This window comes from Podarcis liolepis (genome assembly GCF_965112155.1).
Source record: "Podarcis liolepis genome assembly, chromosome: 17".
Classification (NCBI taxonomy): Eukaryota; Metazoa; Chordata; class Lepidosauria; order Squamata; family Lacertidae; genus Podarcis; species Podarcis liolepis.
In genome coordinates, this window is record NC_139571.1 from 9,929,705 (window position 1) to 9,950,794 (window position 21,090).

The 21,090-nt window shown below is 46.0% G+C and overlaps 2 protein-coding genes across 11 annotated transcripts in view; one reads left to right on the plus strand and one right to left on the minus strand.

The window, feature by feature from the left end:
* ELAVL3 (ELAV like RNA binding protein 3) overlaps positions 1 to 6,509 on the plus strand; it is an 81,496-nt gene extending 74,987 nt beyond the window's left edge. For all 5 annotated transcript variants that reach the window (XM_083483158.1, XM_083483160.1, XM_083483159.1 and 2 more), the window contains one exon: positions 531 to 6,509. In XM_083483158.1, the coding sequence (XP_083339284.1) occupies positions 531 to 568 (38 nt within the window). In that variant the 3' untranslated portion in view covers positions 569 to 6,509. The remainder of the gene's footprint in view (positions 1 to 530) is intronic.
* A 2,655-nt stretch (positions 6,510 to 9,164) lies between these two features.
* The window catches only part of PRKCSH (PRKCSH beta subunit of glucosidase II), a 32,674-nt gene continuing 20,748 nt past the window's right edge, over positions 9,165 to 21,090 (minus strand). For 3 of the 6 annotated variants that reach the window (XM_083483065.1, XM_083483068.1, XM_083483066.1), the window contains exons 14-18: positions 17,464 to 17,553; positions 15,197 to 15,271; positions 14,031 to 14,130; positions 12,710 to 12,850; positions 9,165 to 11,946 (exon numbers count right to left, since the gene is read on the minus strand). In XM_083483065.1, the coding sequence (XP_083339191.1) occupies positions 12,719 to 12,850; positions 14,031 to 14,130; positions 15,197 to 15,271; positions 17,464 to 17,553 (397 nt within the window). In that variant the 3' untranslated portion in view covers positions 9,165 to 11,946; positions 12,710 to 12,718. Of the gene's footprint in view, positions 12,176 to 12,709; positions 12,851 to 14,030; positions 14,131 to 15,196; positions 15,272 to 17,463; positions 17,554 to 21,090 lie in introns of all 6 variants that reach the window. The other 3 variants (XM_083483063.1, XM_083483067.1, XM_083483064.1) reach the window with 1 other exon arrangement.

Consider the following 21,090-nt stretch of genomic DNA (forward strand, 5'->3'; position numbering starts at 1 on the left):
ACAAAAGTACAAATGTGGTGGGTGGACAATGCTCTCATCTCATCCCTTGGTCTAAAATGTTAGCGATATTGTTTGTTAATCCTACCACCTTGCCTGGCCCTTAATTAGAATGATGTTGTATTTGGGAAATAAGCCCAACCCCATATGTCCTGAATGGGGGTCCTTCCTGCCTTTCCCCAGAGAAGCCTCATTCCCTGGGGGAAAAGCAAAGGCCCCATATATATTTTTTCTGCTCTGTTTTGTATGTTTGCATATCAGGTTTGATAATTTGCTTACGTCCTGGAATAATTTGGGATTAAAGTAAGAGCGTAGGTCATGGAGATAAGCAAGCGAGAGAGGCCAGGGACCTGGCACAGTGTCCAAGAGTCCTAGTCGATTAATCAGGTTGTGTGGACTAGATGGGTCAAGTTTCTTTTCGGGTCAGAAATATGGACTTGAATCAGGTGGTGGTACAATTTAAACCTGCTGTTTTGCCTCCTCTCCCAAAATCAAGCCTTTCATTCTTTCCTTCTTTCTTTATAAATTTTTAGGCGAAGAATTTGTTAAGACCAAGCATGGGGCCATCTGAGAGAGAGAGAGAGAGGAGGGAGCCAACCCCCTACCCCCAAACTGTGTTAGTTGACTATCCTGATAAGCTAGAAAGTTGTTTTTGATTAAAGGGGGAGGTACAGGAGTGGGAATGGGCTGGTGGGTGAGTTTTCCCTTTCTCTTTTTCAATGTTAGATCAATCTAACGACTGAATGAAAAGGGGGAAATGATACATTAAAAAGGCTGAAATGGGAAACAAAACGAAAACGACAGCAAACGTTTAGAAAGATTTTAAAAAAATCTATTTTTATAAAAAAGGAAAAGAGACCTTGTTGGAAATTTTTACTGGGATTCTTGAACTTCACACACACACACACACACACACACACACACACACACTCAAAGGGACAAATAGAAAGCAAGTCACTAAGTGCTACTGCTCTACACCCACCAGTCATTCATTCCCAATGGCCTTTCCAGACAAGTGATGGGGATGTCTGTATTGTATCAAATTTCACAGATACAGGTAGCTTGGAGACACACAAGAGTCTCCACATAATGAACTGGGATTTTGGCATCAGCTTTGATATGGGATTGATTGAGTTGGGGGATAGCCATAGTTCTGAGCTGGGGCGGTTCCTTCCTGGAAGCTGAGCCTTCCCTTCCTTTTGCTAATTCCACCCAGGTTTGCAAAACGACTTGGCGGTACAGCAGTTGGGGTTGAGCCTGGCTTTGTTGCAGGGAGGGTTTAAACGCCAGCGAAAGCAACTGAGCCCACCAGCACAACTGTGGCGGCTCACAGTGACTGAAGGCATTTTTAAAAGCATGAGAATTAGAAAAGAAACCGAGTTCAGTTAGTGCCGTATAGAGAGGTGCTGGGACCAGGAGAGAAAAGACATGGCTTTTTCCAAAGGGTGGTGTCCCAACAGATGCCAGCTGTTGCCAGTTGCATAGCAGCGGTTTCACAAGCACTAAGTAAGGCCCACGTGCTTTCTCCACACCAGAAGCATGCTGGGAAGATAGCTGCTTTTCTTGACCTATTATCTTTTTCCTGCCACACCCTCTCCCTTGTCCCCATCCCCAGTTGCCTGGAAAGTCTTTGAGAGTCTTGTGCAGGAGCAGCACTTAGTGCCTCAGATCCCAAGGGTTTTGGATTGTTCTGTCCCTCCCTTAGCTGGGCAGAAGAAGCAGCAAATTGCTTTCAGGATTCTTTTTTCCCCACTAGCCTTCTCTATTTTATTTTATTGCTTTTCTTGTCTTTGTGTGTCTTGTTAGGGGCTGGGGACAGGGCAGAAGGGGCTGCAGTCACCTTAGGGATTTTTGCAACATCCCCACCGGACTTCTCTCTTACCCACCCAGCACCTGCCAAAGGGACAAAAAGCCTAGGAAACAGTTTATTTCTTTAAAAACAACAATGGTTTAAGCTGTGTGCTTAATACCAGCATTAGTTTTACACACGTCCATTTTCAGAGTTGTTTCCCCGCTAAGATTTCTTTTGGCTTTTTCATCGGAAAAGCCATCGAGTGAAATTTTAAAAAAAGAAGCACCCCAAAACAGTTAGTGCTGCTAGAGTATGGAAGCTGATTTGTGCAGATAGGTTTGGTTCTGCAGGAAAACCCTGCTGCTGCTGGGTGGGGAAAGAGGGGCTCTATTCACCCACCTCTCAATGCATGCCTGATATCTACCCTTAGCAAAGAGACAACATGGTCCTCAATGGGGGAATGGTAGCAAGCAACACCTCTAGCTGTTGCAGAGGACGCAAAACCTGAACTGTCTCAGATGTCACTGCCCACTGCTGGCGCGCCAAAGCTGTTATGCATGATGCTGCAAAACATCTTGGAAAGAAGAGGGAGAGTTAGATCTGCAGAGGTCCGTGTACGACGCAATGGACATCAATTACGGAAAAGTAGATTAGCATCCAGTTTCCCAAAGGCAAGGCAGCTTGATCCAATTTGGGAGGCTCCTGGGCAGTCCATTCAGTGTAGTGCTATAATGATGGGCTAAGTGCAGGGGCAATCAGGAGAAGGATCATGAAGGAAAAGCAGGGACCCTCTTATTTTGAGGGGCGTCTCTTGTTTGACACTGACTTCTGGTAGTATCCCACATCCATATACTGTAACTAGAGTCCACAGCTCCAACAGTCTTAAAAATTAAAGGGTTCTCTTTATGTTAATTATGGATCCAGCCGTTTCATGTAAGAGACCAAGGATAAGTTGGGTAGGCGGGGAGTAGGGAAAACTGGTCCAAAGAAGGTCATGCAGCTGGAGGCTGGGGAATCTGCAAATGCTCCCCCCTAGAAGCCTGGCATTGTACTTCAAAAGAGTGCAACAGAAGTGGAGACAGGCTGACTTGGGGCCTGGGGGGTGAGATTGTCTGTCTTGGCATTTTCTGAGGAAGGACTAGAAAGGGAGCAGCGAGCACTTGCTAGGGAGGCACCAATTCTTCTCCTTCCCCTACCATTTGAGTGGACGTGAGGCAGAACATCTGCCACTTGCCCTTTCCAGGCAGCTTAATGCAACCAAATAGGTCAGCTCTTTGACCCCCTTCGCTGTTGAATGGAGATCTCGGGGCTGTTTTGGCAATGTCTTTGCTCTGCTTTGTCCATGTGGCTCCCTAGAACAGCTGAGCGCAAGTCACACTTGGCCAGGGGAACTGCACGGCCCGGCTTGTGCGGTGGATGAGTCCAACATGATTCCTGGTGGTTGCTACCCACCGGGGGGGGGGAAGGGTGATGCCACAGGGGATGGCTGTGCCACGCCTTCCTTTTCAATAAGGGGCACAGTTTTCTGTTCCTCCTCCGCCTTCCTAGGTGGAGGCATTGGCAAGACCCAACAGTCAAAGTGTCCATCTGAGCATTTGATAACTCCGTGTTCATTCTTTCTCTCGGCTCACTCAAGTCAGTTCTGTTTCCCACTCGCCCTCACGCTGAATTAGCCACATGCCCTGGCAGCTCTGAAACGGCACCACCTTTTCGCCCTCAGCCATTCTGCTAGATTTAGTGCCTGCTCTGCTGTGGCTGGTCCATCCCCGAGAGAGAATACGTCCCCACAAAGCCAATCACCTCTGTAAAGCAACACTGCACTTTGCCACAGTGGACTCCAGCAGCCGAGGATGTCTTCTGACTTTCCAGCAGAAGGTCTCTGGTGCGCTGGGCTGTAGGAGAAAGGATCGGAGCTCTTTCCACCACGCTGCAAGGCAGTTGTGGAGCAATCTGACCCGTAGGAAGGCCTTGCAATTCCCATGCTTTAAGATTTCTCTCAGGGGGCTTCTCTTTTCCTCTTGGCAGCAATAAACCTTCCAGTCTTTTGAGATGCACACTCCGGCTTGGGTTCTTGGTCCGAGGCAGCATGGGCCAGTGGTCACGGCATGGGCCAGTATGATTGCTTTGTGCTCATCTCACAGGAGGGTGAGCGCCTCAGCCCACCTTTCTGGATCCTTGCCAAAGACATACTTCTTGTCTGCTGGACATCTAGCCTTCAGCATGACATCCCCGCTCCGATTCTAAGCTGATGGCATGTTTCCCCTCCACCTGATGTCTTGTGGTATCTGATCCATCATGGGGGAGAGATTGGGGGGGACCCTTTGTCCATGTTTGGAAGGAAAAGGTACTTAACCAGGTTCCCCAGCAGAGACTTGGATGCCAGTTTGGTGAAACACAACAGCAAGTTTCAGCTAAGTTGCCCTTTGAAGCTAAGGATTGAGACACCTCCTCAAAACTTCCTTCGGTCAAGGCACCCAATAATGTTCTTGGGTTGTCTGCAAAAATTGCAGGCGGCAAGAGCTTTTTTGACGTAGCCAGAGAGGTGCGTATGTGAGTGAGCACCTCTGCACATGCTTAAGGAAAAGGACGCATGTGCTCTCTGGCTCCAAAGGGAAGCCAGGGTGAAACTAGGATTCACCCCACTAGAGCGTAGAGCTTTCAAACAGCTGCTGCTTCGGGCTTTGCCATCTTAAGCTGTGACCGAGTTACTATCATGGCACCTAATGGCATCCTAGCATAAGCATCACCCCTGCCTGTTACCCATGATAGTAGGATGGTGGAACAATGCTTAAGGCTATTCCCTGATCAAACCCTGCAGGGACTATGTACCCAGCCACCTATCCCACCTGGCCCTCCTGGATTCAGTCTCTGTCCGATTAAATGTCCTAAACATGTCAGCAAGTTTAAGGGCGAAATAACCCCATCCACCGCCATCTTCAACCAAATAGACCTTGTGTGTCCGAGGCCATGTTTATTTCGCGGAAAGCTAAAACTACACCGTATGTAACACAACCCTTGAAGGGAAGGAACTTGCTGCTCCAATATCTCACACCTTTGTCACGTAGGCCTCGATTCGAAGGCTTGGGGGAAGCTTCCCTGACAGTTCTTAATACCAAATCTCTTCCCATTGACCGTTGCCCATTGTAATTCCCCCCCCTCCGTGTGTGTTTTTTTTAACAACGGGATTAACACGCCTGAGGGTGTCATCTCTGTTACTGTATGTAAGTTTCCTGTGATACAGGAGGTGCTATCATGGAGTGGGTAGGGGGCAGAGATGAGGTTCTTGGCACAGGTGAGAGTGTTCCACCTTTGGACCAAGAAATCTCCTGCTCCATGGTCCGCCACAGGGAGCCTTCATCCCTTTCGAGTGTGTATGTTTGTTGAATGGGGAACAGGCCAAAACATTCACTTGGGACACTTCCTCCACAGCACTGCCCAGCTTATTTTTTATTTATTTGGTATAATAGCAAGAAATTGGGGGGGGGGGTGATAGTGGAGAGAATTCTACTCAAGTTTTTCACTCATCCGGCAGCCACAAATGCCAAATACCTTTGGAGTTTTAGCCATTTCCGTGGAGGCATTGCCCAGTTTCTCAAATTAAAGCCAAAAGAGCCCAGGAGGACTTTTAAAAAACGTCTGAATCTTGCTCTGTAGGGCTGCTGCTTAAAAATAAAAAAGAATTTATTTATTTTATTTCATTTCATTTTATGCTTGTCTCCCTTCAGAATGGAGCCTTCAGGTGGGATTAATCTGTTTGTAAGGGTTGTACTACACTGACATCCATGTCCATGTTGCTTCTTTTTTTTTTTAATTCCCCCTCCACATACTTCAAAGGGAACGAGAAGGGAAGTTTCTCTTAAAAAAAAACAACTTAACTTTTAAAAGGGGACGCAACTGCTACTGCCTTTTCCCGAGGCATCTCTTTGGATCTGTGTTCACAAATCACATCCTGAAAATGCACATCGGCTATTTTCTGTTCTTCTTTTTAAAAATTTATTTATTTATTTATTTTGGTTTGCTGAAAACAACGAAGTCATCGTTGGCACTTGTGGAGCAAGGGACTTTTATTTTCTTTTGCTCTCAAGCAAAAAAAAATGGAAACAAAATGAACAACATTAAAAAGACGAACTTAATGATAATTAAAACATTTTAGCATTAGTTCGAGTTTTAATTGTTTAATGATTTAGAAATTAGTTTAGGATTTCTTGATTTTTTGACAATAAATGTGTTCACTTGTGTTTTGTAAGAGTCTGTGGCAGCTTCTGTTTGCGATAAAATGAGAAAAAAAAGAACAAAAAAACTGGCACCATTAACTCTTGTATCTTTTTGCGAATTTTAGCTTCTTGTAGTTTTTAACTTATTGTTAACTTAAATATTTATTACTGCCTTGTAAAAGTACATTTGTGTATATTTATGTTCTCATCAGAGTTGCAAGTTAAAAGGGAAATATTTTTTAATTTGCTGAGAAGTGATTATTCCTAATTTATTTATTAAATAGCAAACAAAAATTGAAACAATAACAATAATAATATAAGCTTAAACGACAGGCTCTCCAACAGGGCAAAGTGCACAGAGGTAATTTTTTCTTTTTTTAAAAAAAACAACAACCTACAAATGTGGCATTTAGAACAAAAAAACTTTATAGGCAAGTTTGTTTGTGGGGTTCGATGTTACATCATCTACTTTTGTCTTGTTGGGAAAAATACATTTGAGTCTTCATCCTAATAGAAAGTAAAGGGGAGGGCGGGAGGGGAAAAACATGTAGCTTGTCATTTTCTCTATTTATTCTTGTGTTTTGTACCCTCTGCCCTTTACATGCTGCCACTCAGCATCCCTCCCACATGTTAAAAAAAGTTATTTCAGTGACAGTTTGCTTATTTTATTTTAAATATTTGAGCAGGCACCACAGGCAGCTGAGACGGGCAGGCACAAAGGAAGTTTTTGACCCACTCTGGCTCTGATTCACTGAGATCCTTAAGCACAAGGGGAGATCTCTAGTCACAACCAATAACCTGCTGGATGGCTGGGAAGCGGGAAACTCCCAACTCAGGAAAAATTTCAAATACGATTCACCAAACCCCTGGCAACACTGCAGAAAGGGAAGGAGAGGCTACTTGCTTGGGTTAAGTAATGGTATAGTGAGTGACTTTGGGAGACACCAATAAAGGAAACCGAAATCAGGCAAAGTATACAAAATCTAAAAGGTATGTATGAGAAAGCTTAGATCCGATTCCGAGTAACACATTTGAAAATAAATTCTCTGAAATTTAAATAATCAGGATGGCATTAGCTTTTGCCAAGTTGGCGCTTTCCAGATGTTTTAGACTGGGACTGCTGGGGGTATAGATCTATGTGCTGATGGAATAAATGTAAAAAAATTGAGCTCATGCTACTCTTTTGAGGCATTTTCTTTTCAAAAAGCCCACTGAACTAAAAAAAACCTTGCATTCTTGGCTCCTGATTGAAGCTACTTCAAATCCAAGAGGGGTCAGGGTGGCCTTTTCTTCAACACAGCAACACAGGGCTGTTCCTCAAAATTCCTCTTGGAAGTTTCCCTAAACTTGGGTCTCCAGATGTTTTTGGACTACAATTCCCATCATCCCTGACCACCACTGGTCCTGCTAGCTAGGGATGATGGGAGTTGTAGTCCAACAACAGCTGGAGACCCAAGTTTGGGAAACTCCGGATTAGATGAAGGCTAGACCCCCCCCCCAAATAATTTAAACTGTCAGGTGTACTGTTAGTTACTTTGATTTGTGCCCTGCCATGTGGCCTCCTTAGAAAACCACTACAGTAGCTGAAGAACTCCTGGGTGGGAGGGTCTGTTCCTGGGCTGTTCTCTTCTATCACTGGGATTAGCCTTTAATAATCTTAGAAAAGAGGTCATGTTGCAAACTCTTTACACTAGCTAGCCACAAAATCCGCTGGACTGTGGATTCCAAAGTGGAGCCCTGCTCCAAACTGTACATGAGTCTGGGAAGTGCTGATCAGGAGAGTGACCTCTCTGAAAATTGTTTAGCAGCATTCAAACCAACCTCCAGACCAGAGGAGCGATGTCTTGGAGCAGGGGTCAGCAAACTTTTTCAGCAGGGGGCCAGTCCACTGTCCCTTAGACTTTGTGGGGGGCCGGACTATATTTTGAAAAAAAATAATGAACGAATTTCTATGCCCCACAAATAAGCCAGAGGTGCATTTTAAATAAAAAGACACATTCTACTCATGTAAAAACAAGCTGATTCCCGGGCCGTCCGCGGGCCGGATTTAGAAGGCGATTGGGCCGGAACCAGCCCCCGGGCCTTAGTTTGCCTACCCATGCCTTGGAGCTTAAAGAGCAGGAAGAACAGTGCAGCCCTGTAGCTGTATCAAGTCCTCTCTTCTCAATACCACTCAATATATGCAGGGAGAAGCGTAAACATGATAGTGGGAGTGGAAAGGTAGAAAAACTCCACCCCTACAAAGTTCTCTTGGTGGGTGGGAAATGGAAACCCACTGAAATTCTTTTGCTAGCCACAACACAGCCTAGAGCCTGGCTCCCTTTGCAGACCATGCAGCCACCGAAATAACTTGCGTGCTTAAAGAACTGTTCTGAAACAGAGCCACTGAGCTAAGCTGCAAATTGGAAAGCACAGCTACCTTAGAGAGCTTTGCCTCCGGTTCCAGCTAATTTGGTCAAGACACTTTTCCTTTGGCTAGCCGGCTCAGATCCTGATTAATTTCTTCTCCCGCAACCACACCCCTGCATCTGACTCCCTTCCCTGCATCTCGACGAGGGCATTTAGTGGCAAAACAAAATTCTCTTTGTGATCTGTTGCTTCTAAAATGGTCACAGCAATCTAGCCTCTTCTCGACTATATTTTTTCAAGTAGCAATAAGTGCCAGTTTGAGTTTACTAAAAAAAAAAAAAGCGAAGTGGATCGAAATGGGGGTTGGAGCAGGGGTGGGGAGGGAAAGATAGAATTCTGCATGCCAACGAAGGCAGACACCAGAGAGCGAGCGAGCGAGCGAGCGGGGCTCGTGGCATTTCCTTATGTTTGCTAGGCAAATTTGCTTCCAAATGATGGGTCAGGGTGCAACATTGAAGGGAGCAGAGGGTTTAAAGAATTGTCTGTCTGTTGTAATGGCGAGATCCTAATAACCTTTTTACATGCCCTCCACCCTCCCCACCAATGTATTTAGTCATGGGGCATGGTGGGGCTCAGGGGAAAAGATGACAGGCCTGGAGTACCTGGCCCCCAGAGCCTCTTTAAGCTTCACATGTGTATTGGGACAGTTTTTAAAAACAATATTTAAAAAATAAAATCATGAGAGAGTCTGTTGATGTGGGAAGGGTTTAAAAAACTGCTGTTAAAAAAAAAGAAAAAAATGACACTTTGCATTTAGTTTAGAATATTTATTACTGGGATTTCAGGCACGGCGGCTGTATGAATCTTTTACATGGAATTGTTTAATTATTTGTACTTTTCATGCCAGAAAATAAAAAGTTCAGAATCTTATGAGAGTCCTTTTGTCTGTTTATGTGATAGAGAATTCTAGCAAGGCAGGACAGGGCATGATAAAAGTTGTCCTCCCTTCCAGAAGGCACCAACAAAGCACACATTATCCATAGAAACTGTGTCATTCAGAATAGGAAAAAAGTCCCGTGTCCTTCGCAAGCAAACATCTCTCTCCTCTTGCCAACAAATATCTTGGCAGAGTGTTTAATTTACATATCTACATCAGAGCAAATGCCCACAGTTGCTTCAGAGGCGAAGCAACTTTCCAGACGAGAAAAAGGGCTGAGAAGCACTTTAACCACACAAACACCCCAAAAAATCAGAAGTGTTTTGATGTATTGGGACACAGCGCAGTGTTAATATTCATACGCCACACCCCACAGTTGCCTTTGACTAGGCTTAACCATCCAGGGGTCCTTTACCTTACCTTTTACACATATAATATGAACATAGCGCAAAAAGTCTGTTTTGGATTGAATGCTGGCTTGCATAACATGATGGGAAAGTCCCAGAATGCTTGTAAATTTTGTGTTAGCCAGGGAGGAGAAAGTACAGTGGTACCTTGGGTTAAGAACTTAGTTTGTTCTGGAGGACCGTTCTTAACCTGAAACTGTTCTTAACCTGAAGCACCACTTTAGCTAATGGGGCCTCCTGCTGCCGTGCAATTTCTGTTTGCATCCTGAAGCAAAGTTCTTAACCCGAGGTACTATTTCTGGGTTAGCGGAGTCTGTAACCTGAAGCATCTGTAACCCAAGGTGCCACTGTATATCTCGGCTGGCTCATGTAATCAATGGACGCAGCCATGCCTGTTCTCATGGCTGTTAACTGTTGGGATAGACACACACAATATACAGGCTTGTACATTTACTGAAGCAGATGCTCCACTTACTCTGGGTTACTCATACGTACTGGGGGAGTCAGCAGCAGTAACTAGGTGGTACCTGTGGTCTGTCACACAACTGAAAAGAAACAACACTGAGACGGGCTCTGCAGTTGGTGGGGGTCTACCTGCAGTGGATCCCATTTGAGTTCTATGAGAAAAAGTAAACAGGAAGCAGTTAACATACAGCAAAGGAGCAAAGCCTGATCCTTCGTCCAGAGACTGAAGCCCGTTTTAATCTCAATTCCCAGCGGTTTGCCCAAACTCTGTCTTTTACTTTCTTCTATAGTGGCCACAATTCACTTATGTGGGGGGAAACTGAACACTGACACCTGAGAGATGTTGCAGTGGATGGTCTGTCCCCACTAACAGATACACTCTGCATATTTAAGTCACTCTTGCAGGAACAATGAAAACATCCCTTATGAAGGGACATTTTATTAGCATAAATAAAAAAGAGGTCTATTTGTCACGCTATGGCAACCAAGCATAGAAGCAAATGAATGGGGTTGGTAGAAGAGGTGCTAACTCAGGTTTTGCCCTGTGCATGAGAGTCAAGTTTACTCGAAGTGTGTTTCGGGGGGTGGGGGGAATGAACGGTGCTTGTGGGAGGTGGGGCACAAGAGTCTCGCCCATCCATCCTTCACCGATCAGAGGATTTGATCCAAAAGAAGGGAACTAAGGGGTGCGCATACACACACACCAGTTGAGATCTGGTTTAAGAACAGATGCTTCCATTTAATGTCTTGTTTCGCCAGCAGAAACCGCCTACGTCACCCCATGGGTGTGGAAGAAACACCTCCTTCCCCCTCTGGAAAGATTGGGGGGGATGAGGTGGTGTGCCCCTCCTCTATCAATAACCAACTGCACATGCTTCCCTGCTTCTTTGCCCAGGGGAGGCTGAACCCATACAGTAAACATGTCCCCAGTCACCAGAGGGGCCTTTTGTCAGACCTACCCCCCAACCCCCTCTTCCCAGCACCAGGCGCCTTTTGGGATAGGAGCTCAGATGGGAAACAATGGTGGCTGGGAGGGAAGTCGCCTCCCTTTTTGTTATGGAAATGCTCCGGCTTTGACAGCAATCGAGGGGAGCAGGTGAAAGGCACCAGCGCTGCCCTCCCCCAAAACCTTTATCAAGAGGAGCATAGCAGCCCTGGGAGGCCCAGTTCCCCAAAGGTGGAGGGGGGAGGAGGAAGGAAGAGGAGGGTCTGTTGAGTCTAATGCATTCTGTCGAAGTTTCTGCCAGCCCCTCCTGGAGAAATGACACATGCGGAGGCCACTGATAACAGCTGCATGAACGGAAGGCAGACATAAAACTGGCCATGTTGTGCCATCCCCCTTTCATACAACCCCTTCCAAACAACTCTCCGAATCTCACCTTTGAGGCCACAGACAGAAGAGAGCAGAGACGTTTATTGGAAGGGAATGTGGTGGTGTGGTTTTTTTTTAATAAGAGTTCAACATCAGACAGCAGATTAAAACAACAACAACCAGGCTGTGATTGGCAGTGCAGGGGGCAAACTAAGGAGCAGGTTCTTTTCCCAGTCGTCTTCTTTCAGCTGTCTCAGACAGAGTGGAAATCTGGCTTGGAACAGAAAATGCTGGCAGGAGAGAAGAGCTTCAGGGGAAAAGGCCTGAAGTCTCTGCATGGCTGAAAAGTAAGGGCTCTTCCTCCACAAAGAAGCAACCGTTAAAGAGGTGGATAAAGCCTTTTCCCCAGCAAGAAAATGGCCCAAGCAGCTGAGCAGTCCTGTGTGTTGTGCATGATCTGGGCAGATGGTGCCCTGGAAGGAAAAAAGGGGGGGCACACTCAATCCCCAGTGTTTCACAGGGTAAACATAATTATTCAAAAGCTCCAGAGTCCACTGAGGAAGAGCAGCACGAACAGTGGAGAAAGGATGCCGGGGGTCCATGTGGGGCAGCCCCAGGGGGGATGAGAAGTAAATTTTGCAGTGCTTCTTTGAATCATGTTGATTAGAACCTGGTCCCACTGACAACAGCTCTTTTGCAAATCTGCAGGGGGGAAATCACAGACAGGACAAATCAGCCAAGGGAACAGAACTGACAGAGACACTGGTCTTCCTTCAATACATTAAAAAAAAGAAGTTCTGATTAAGCAGAAGGGGGCAAGAGAGGCAAGCGACTTCCCAAATGGCCTCATCTTGGGTAGTTGCCAAGTTGTGCAAAGGGTGGTGGAACCTTCTCAAAAAACTCTGCTCCCCTTTCCTGGTGGGGCTTTATTTACTTTCTTTACGTACACAAAATTTATACACCACTTGATTGTATTAAAAAACCTATGTAGTTTACAAGAAATATTAAAATTATCAATGAAAACAGCAAGCACAATTAAAAACATTTTGGTAATTATTAAAAGCAAAAGTAAGGGATTAAAGGACGCCTGCCCGGTGTCAACAGATGGGGGGTTCCAATGTGTAACTGCTGCCAAACTAAACGTTTTAGTCTGCACTACTTAGAACATAGCTTTCCTTCCCGTTTGCCAGCGCCCATGGCTACCGTGTCATCTTGAGACTTGACAAAGGAACTCACCTGCCAGCCTCAGAGTTCATCGTGACCGAGGTCTTTTGGCTCCTGGCAGGCTGCTGGGGTGATAAACTCCATCAAGTACTCGCAGCGGCTGGGCTCTGTCGTCGATGTGACCACTGTCTCCTTGCCACATGTAAGTTTCACCTTGGAAGGAGAGAAAACAGGACATTGGCTACCCACTATGGAGTCTGTGGCTTAGGATTGCAGCTGCTGTGCAGGAGCCCATCGCATTTACCGCTGCCTGTGGCATAAACCCTCCCTTACCCACTGTCATTTCTTTGCAACAGGCATGGGGAACCTCTTTGGTCACTCCTTGGGGATGCTGCCAAACTACAACTCCCATCATCCCTGGCTATTGACCATGCTTTCAGACATGGATGAGTTGTAGTTCAGCAACACCAGCTTTACAACGTACTAGCAACAGTGTCAGCCAACCATGATAGCCAACCCAAGTTTCTGCCAGATGAGACAAATCACTGGGCCTGTTCAGTGTGGGATGGGAGAATTCCTACTCTGATCCAAGCAAGGCAGATCAGCCTGATCCTGAACTCACACAAAAATCCCTCATCCATCAAATCTTCCCAAGGGAAATCCTAAGATTATGTTGGAATGGATGAAGTGGTTATTGTTTATATATAGCTGACAGACGAAGAATCAGAAGTTCTCTAATTTCTGAACTCTATCTTTTCTATTTTCTCTTGAAAGCTTTTTCCTATCTTTTTTCTTATCTCTCTATCTTACTTTTTCTTCTTCACCATGTTTTTATATTACTTAATGTTGAACAAAAAAGATATTTGAGATTAAGTTTTGTATTTATAAACTCTAATAAAATTTATTTTAAAAAACATGGAAGGAAACCCTAGGACATCACTGAGGCAAGGAATGAATGAATGACTTAACCACGGTCACTGCCCCATCCCCTCAGGCTGGTCTGCTAAAACTGGCAGCCCAGCCCCAAACTTTCAGAGGTTCCAACAGGCAGCCAACTCTGCTTCTTTCTTACTTCTTAAAAAGTGCACCTCTTCTGTTGAACTGCCCTCTTCCCACTCTCAGCTAGGTTTCCTTCACTGACTGGGATCAGGGAACCCACATTAATGGGCATGCTTGGGAGTAGAAAATAAAGGTTTGGGGTTTTTCATTCCAGTTGAGCCAGAACTTGGGTGTGCTGGAAACCAAGCAACTTCACGCAGCCTGCAGATAGGGAGGCATACTGTCAGCTGGGCGACAGGCCACTTCGCTGCTGCTGGGCCTTGAAAAGGCAGCTGTATCTTGCTGGTCACCCGACCAAGCTTCCTGGTCTCTCAGGACTATGTCAATCACTTACTGTGGTGGATCGGTTGGGGCCTTGCCAGCAGCCTGTCCCGTGTTCGTACTTCATGACACCAAATTTGTTATCCTCTGGACCGCTCCAGGAGCCCCACGTGCTGGAAAGGAAGCGACAACTCAGAGCACCCAAAGTAGCCCCTGCTAATCATAACCTTAGGGAACGTTTAGAACCAGATGGAGCCACTCCTACACAGGATGAATCTGCTCCAGGGTTGGCTGGTCTCGGGGGCAAGGATCTAGCCACCAAGTGAGGTCCTATCAGCACAGCTGACCATTTTCAGGAAGTTAAAATAGGCAGCAAGGTGTTTTTAAAACAGCACACCACACACTTGAAGTTTTCTTCCCCGTTTCTAATTGAGTAGGTATTCTTACACTGACTGATGCTAAGGGGCAGGGCTTTATTATTCATACTGATAGTAGTATATAAGGAATAAAAGGATAGTAATATATAAGGAATAAAATATTACCTGCCCTCCACCTTAAGGTCTCAAGGCGGGTCACAACATGAAAACAACTTACAGAAATAAGATGGGTCCTAAAAATATGCACCCCAAGTGTCAAAAGCCAGGGCAAAGAGGTGTGTGTTTCAGATTATCCAAAGTGCCTGATGTACATCATCATGGTTGCAATCCTAACCCTGACAGCCCTGTAAGGTACATCAGTATCATCACCCCCAAGATGAGGATTGTTACAAGGTGTCCTAAGGCTGAGAGTTTGACTGGCATAAGGCCTCCTAGCATGTTGAAGCCAAAGTTCAAACTATACACTTCCTGATCTGTAGCTCAGCCTCTGCTTAGTCACTAAAACACTGCAACATCTCCCTGTTTAGCTTGGGAGGCTAGTGACCTCAGACTGTTGTGAAACATGTCAAATCCTGGAGCACTGGAGTCTCTTACCCAGCAGCCAGCAAACTTTTTCAGCAGGGGGGAGGTCCACTGTCCTTCAGACCTTGTGGGGGAGCCAGACTATATATATATATTTGGGGGGGGGGGAATGAACAAATTCCTATGCCCCACAAATAAGCCAGAGATGCATTTAAAATAAAAGCACACATTCTACTCATGTAAAAACACACTGATTTCCAGACCGTCTGCACGCCGGATTTAGAAGGCGATTGAGCTGGCACTGGCTCCCAGGCCTTAGTTTGCCTACCCATACTCTTACCCAAGGCTGGTCTCCGAGCCGCCATGTTTGGGTTTCTGAGACACTCTGCTGAAGGGACAGAGGCGATAAATATATCTGAGGAGGAAAAGAGCATAAAAGAAATCCATGAGATCCCTGAGCCATGTGCTTTGAAGTGCCGATAATTAGACCATTAGACCTGGCTCCTAAAACGATGGCACCCAAGGCAAAATATATTTGGAAAGGATACTTCTCGGGGTTAGATGGAATGGGAAAGCATGGCAGGAAGAAGACTAGGCCCCCGATCTATCCCTTGCTTCCAAGATTAATTTGCTATCAACACCAGAGATTTAAGAATGTACGAGATGAGCTTCCCATTGAAACACGCAGAATACAACTGTGTGCAACCTTTTAAACATGATCTGCTTACAAGGGAAAATACTGAGCACCCAGAATAGAAGTCTTATTGGTCTATCAAGTAAAGAACGAATGGGGAACCTCCAACTTTCCAACCAAATCAAATTAGGCCCACCAGGAGTCCTAATTTGAACCACATGGCCCTTTCCCTCTAACCCATATGACGCCAGGTCTAGGGTGGGTGACGGTGCCACTACACAGGAAAATCAGGAGCTTTTTGGTGCACTCTCAATGGTTCTTCTGCAAGCAGCACCTGCGTTCGGCCCCTTTTAAATTTGGCCCCAATGCCAGCCCCGCTGTGATCTGCTGTATTCAGGAGACCCTGATCAGAGCTTCCAAGTGGTGATTGCATTTGGTATGGAATTAAAATGTGCTATCAAATGCAAGCCAGCTGGGATTGTCTCCAGTTGCAAGTTTCTGACTGAAAAAAATGAAACTGTGCAGGCCAAGAAACATTTTTTCTTTGCAGGTCTGTTCGATGTTAAGCAGGTCTCCAAAGGGAAACATCATGGTGACATCAGGTGATTACAGGTGTGTGGCTGTGCTGGCTGAGGCTGTTGGGAATTGTAGTTCAAAATATCTCAGTAGCATCAGGCTGGCAAATACTGTACTAGCTGGCTTTCTATGACCTGAGCTTTAGAAGGCAACATTCTCTGCTTAATCATCAGGGTGGGGTGGAACACTGATGCCTATGATAACTCTTCTTATAAGGAGTCCTGCTTGTCCCCTAGTCCCCTCTCTACAAGGCATCTCCTACTGTATAGCCCACAGCACAAAGGAAGCCCAACTAGGAACAGGACCTTAAAGGGCTGGGCCATAACTCCCATCTTTCCCAACTACGGGCAATGCTGGCTGGGCCCAATGGGAGTTGAAGTCCATCTGGAAGGCGACACATTCCCCAACCTTGGTCCAAAGAACTGCAAGCCTCTTAAGAACATTCACATCACAAAGCTATCCTGCCCAATCACCAACATCAGGGTCAAGAGGCACCCAAATTCCAGGCATCATTCAAAATATTGGGGGACATGGGCTGAACCCAAACCAAACTTTGACCCTCAATACAAGATCCAGTTTAGAAGCTATAATGAACATTCAAGAGCAGTTATTTGTACAGTCGTACCTTGGTTTTTGAACAGCTTAGTTCTCGAATGTTTTGGCTCCTGAACGTCGCAAACCCGGGAGTGACTGTTCCGATTTGTGAACTATTTTTGGAAGCCAAACGGCGGACTGGGCTTCCGTGGCTTCTGATTGACTGCAGGAGCTTGCTGCAGCCAATCAGAAGCCATGGTTTGGTTTTCGAACATTTTGGAAGTTGAACAGACTTCCTGAATGGATTCTGTTTGACTTCCAAGGTACAACTGTATATCTAGATCAAAGAACAGCACCTCTTCTCTTCTGAGTGGAGAACCTCACTTCCCCAAGAACTAGTAAAAAATGAATTCTGATGGAGCCTTATCTGCCTAAATTTTGAGTCCCTGGCTCCAATTTTGGAGCCTTCCATCTTCAGTTTTGAAGGGGGTGCCTTTCTTCTCACCCTGAGCTGCCCCAGTAAGCTTGCCAAAAGCTAGCCACCTTGTTATAGAGGAATTTGCCATACTACCAAGCTACAGTTTTGGGGAGTAAAAATCAGCTTCCTTTTCATTAATAATGCTCGTCTTACAGTCAAGAACAGGAACAAAGAACCTTTTGGCCAGATCTCCATCTCCTGCCGCTCTACAGGCTAACCCTGGCGGGTGGGCAGGCCACCCACCTACTTTTTGGCACCTCTGGAGTGACGGCTTGTAAGACACACAGTTCAAAGAGAGCACTCCAGATGTCATAGGGCTGAGCAGAGAGAAGAAAGCCACTCCCCAGAGGAAACAAATAGTCATGCAAGGGACACAGGCACCTACTCATTAGTGGTGAGTTCATAGCACTGGCCGTAGAGGTAAGAAAATTCACCATGAGGTCCAAAATCAAAGGAGATCTCTTTCTCCAGGCTCCTGGGGGAGGGAAGGAAGAAGGCGACATTGTTAAAAGAAAAAAACTACACACAGGCTAACAGGACATTTGACGGAATAAGGTTAATGGGGCTAGGGGGTTACTGGAATATTCCTGGGTCAATTTTAACAGAAATACAGGAGGGATGCTTTGCTCAGAAGGCAAAAGTAATCCAGTCAAGAAAGGCTGAGAATTTCTGACCACTAAATCTGTCTTAATACATTGAAATTCCTACTACTTAACATATACAGCAAAATATTGAGAAAGCATATGAGGAAAAAATGTGGCTTTTAGCTCCAAGACCAGAAGAGAAGGAAATAAGTGTTTGTTGTATTTTTAACTGAACATTTTATCACATGGGATATTGTGATTTGAAAATTCTGAAGGCTGCTCCGAGTTGTGCATCAGCGACAAGAAGCATGGATAGAAATTTAAAACAAGCAGGCAGACCTCCTGGCAGCCTTTAAGTGACTTTCTCTAGACAGCAGGCTCATAACATTAAGGGGTATTTCCAGAGGTGGGAAGCCATACAGTTGATAAGGACAAAGAGTAAGAAGCTGTTGCAATCAAGGAAAGGTTTTGCGGGATACATGTATTCTGTGGAGGTGAAACCTCATCTCACAACACACATTATCCCAGAAAGGCCAGCAGGAGACTGGCGTGAGACAAAGATGGCAAAACATTTCATGCTTCTCACAAATTGTCTTTTTTTAAAAAAATATAAAAATGATTTTTTTAAAACAAGAGGAACTGATGCCGCCATATTGCTGAGCCAGCTCAACGGTTCATCTAAGTGAAGCATGGCCTGGTGGGTAAGAGCTTTTCAGATTCTGCAGTGAAGAGGCATAGGGCCGTGTTACCCGCTTCTGAGTTACAGCTCCTTCCAAGCTGCCAACGCCGGGGAGCTGAGAGAGGACGGCCAGCGTGGCAGCAGGTCCCTTTTGCTTCACTGACCACCAGGAGTCAAGTGTTATCCTGGCATCGGTCTCCTCCGCCCTCTCCCGCTGGTGGAAGGCAAGTCCAGCTTGTGTCAGGGGTCAATGGCCTTTGCCCAAGCTCTTTGTTAAGTGGCTGTCTTTGTTCCTTGCCCTTATCTGCCTGTCCTCCCAGGGGACCCCACGGAGCAGCAAAGGGACTGGTTGGGGAGGCTGGGTCCCATGGTTACCGCCCTGTCACCAAGGCTACTCCTAATTACGGGTCTCTCTCTCCCCCATGCGCACAGAGAGATGCAAAGCTCTTTGTTTAATAAAGGACCTGCCATAGCAGCCACTTTGCCCTGGTCTGATCAACATAGCTTTTAGGATGAAGGAAAAACTCCTGTCCTCTCCTCCCTCCCTCGGTCTGTTGTGGCAGGACATGCCAAGGTGGGCACTTAGGTCCTAACCCAGACTTTGCCTCGGAGCCTTAAGCCACTTCTCTTTCTGCAACAGCCCCCCACCAGCAACCAGGGAAAAGTGGGGTAGCAGCGACTCACGGCTGTGAGACTCTAAGGATAGGGGCGAGCAAGTACGTTCAGCCATGCTGAAACTTTGAAGGGAGGGCAGGTAGTAGTCCTAAATAAAAGGGACCGTGAAACACCCTCCTTCCTTTAGAAGGGAAAGATGCCTTTCATTACTTAAAAAAAAGAGAGCTTGGAAAGATGACACCAACAAAACAGGTCTCAGCTGTGACTCCAGACTTCCATTAGCTGCTTACTTAGCTGACACATTTTCTCCAACCCCTACCCCCTTAAAAGCCTTCCTAATGGGACAAGCCAGAGATCTCCCTGGGGTGGGGAGGGGCAGTTTGCACTGCAAGCGCAGCGGAGTTATGGCTGGGTGGGAAATGCCCCATGTGGAGCTAATTCTGAAGAGGGACTTCAATTAAAGCTCTTGTTTTGCACCTGCTGTTTTAGGCCTAGTTCTCTCTGGGGGGATAAACATGTGTTTTGGCTGTATCACTTCAGATGGCTGGGGGGGGGGGCTCGTATGACTAAATGTTCCTCCACGCAACTCCCCCTGCCCCCGCAAAACACACCCTTTCCTGAGCAGAGGAAACTAGCATATCAGAAAGAAGGGCTCTAGCCTACAGCTCCTTGACACGCTTGCTGCCTATCTGTGGAGACGGGGGCTTGGGGGAGGTCGCTCGGATAAACTGTTGGTCACGCAAGCCCCTTCCTGCCAGCTGAAGTGCTGCAGGCATGGCACACACTTACAAACTCAGGGGGGAAAACCCTAGGTCTGAGTGGCCATAGTTGTATACTTCCTAAGGACTCCGGTTCAGGACAGAAGCAGCTTAATCGCTCTGCCTGCACACTCTCTCCAGAAATCAGAGCCTCCTGTCAAGGCTTGCAACCTCTATGCCTTTCGAAGTTCTGAACCGAAAGTTGCTCCAGAGGCATAAAGTCTCTGCTGGTCAGGAGTGAGGAACCTGGGCACACGACAGGTGTTTCTGGACTACAACTCCCATCATCCCTAACTCTGGCTAGAGCTATGGGAGTTGGGAATTCCACATCTGGACCAGGTTCTCCGCCACTATCCTAGACCTACCCATCAAGGAATATTAAGATTGGCCATTGATACTGGGAAAGCAGCAACAGTAACACACTAAATATCAGGCTTCCCCAGATATATCTTAGCAGTTTATTACTCACTGATGCCTATATTTTAAATATTTGATTTATTGTATTCCTTGATGCATACCACTTTCATATTCTTCTATGATTAAACGGCATATAAATTTGTGCAAATAAATAAATGAGAAGCTACAGCATTGTCCCTGAGCCTGTTCAGAGGTTTTGGTCAGACTAGGGCGCCCCCATGGGCAGCTCACAGCTTGTACTTGCAGGGACTGCCCTTGATGTGTGTGGGGGGGGGGGAATAAATCTGTAGACTCTCCACTTAAGATGATGTTAAAGTCAGTGCACAGGAAGCTGCAATACTATGCCCGGAATAAATTACATTTTCATAGATTTAATCTGTATAATTTATTCTGCTTCCTTAAAAACAACAACAACATATTTATAGGGAAGAGTAATAGATGTAACAAGAGGTTCATTCAGACAAGCCCTACATAGCTAGTTTGCGGAATAAGATTTATTTTAGCACACTCCTCTCGGACAGAGAAGCTCCTGCTGCGCTTCCAAGCAAGCTAGTGGAAGATTTGTCAGAAGAAACAGGGTAAATGGTCTCAGGGACAGAGCACGGAAATTGTGCAAAAACCTTTGGCCGGAAAGAACTGGCTGGTTGGCTTGAGCAATGCGCTGTATCACAACAAAACCTGCATCCATTCTAACCACTTGCAAGTGGCTATAGCCATTCCGAAGATGAAGTAGGGAAAGGAAGGAACAGCTGATAATACTTACTTATCAGACTGGGAGTCAATGCAAAGTGATAGAGGACGTCAAAAAAATACCACCATGCCACAATGGGTATGTGAAGAGACTCTGAAGATGCGGCCAGAAATCACCAAGCCACAGGGTCCGCTTAGTGCCTCTGCCACTGTACATCCCCTTCCACTGAGAAGGCGGCAGAAACCAGCAAAATATATCCTCCCCCAAT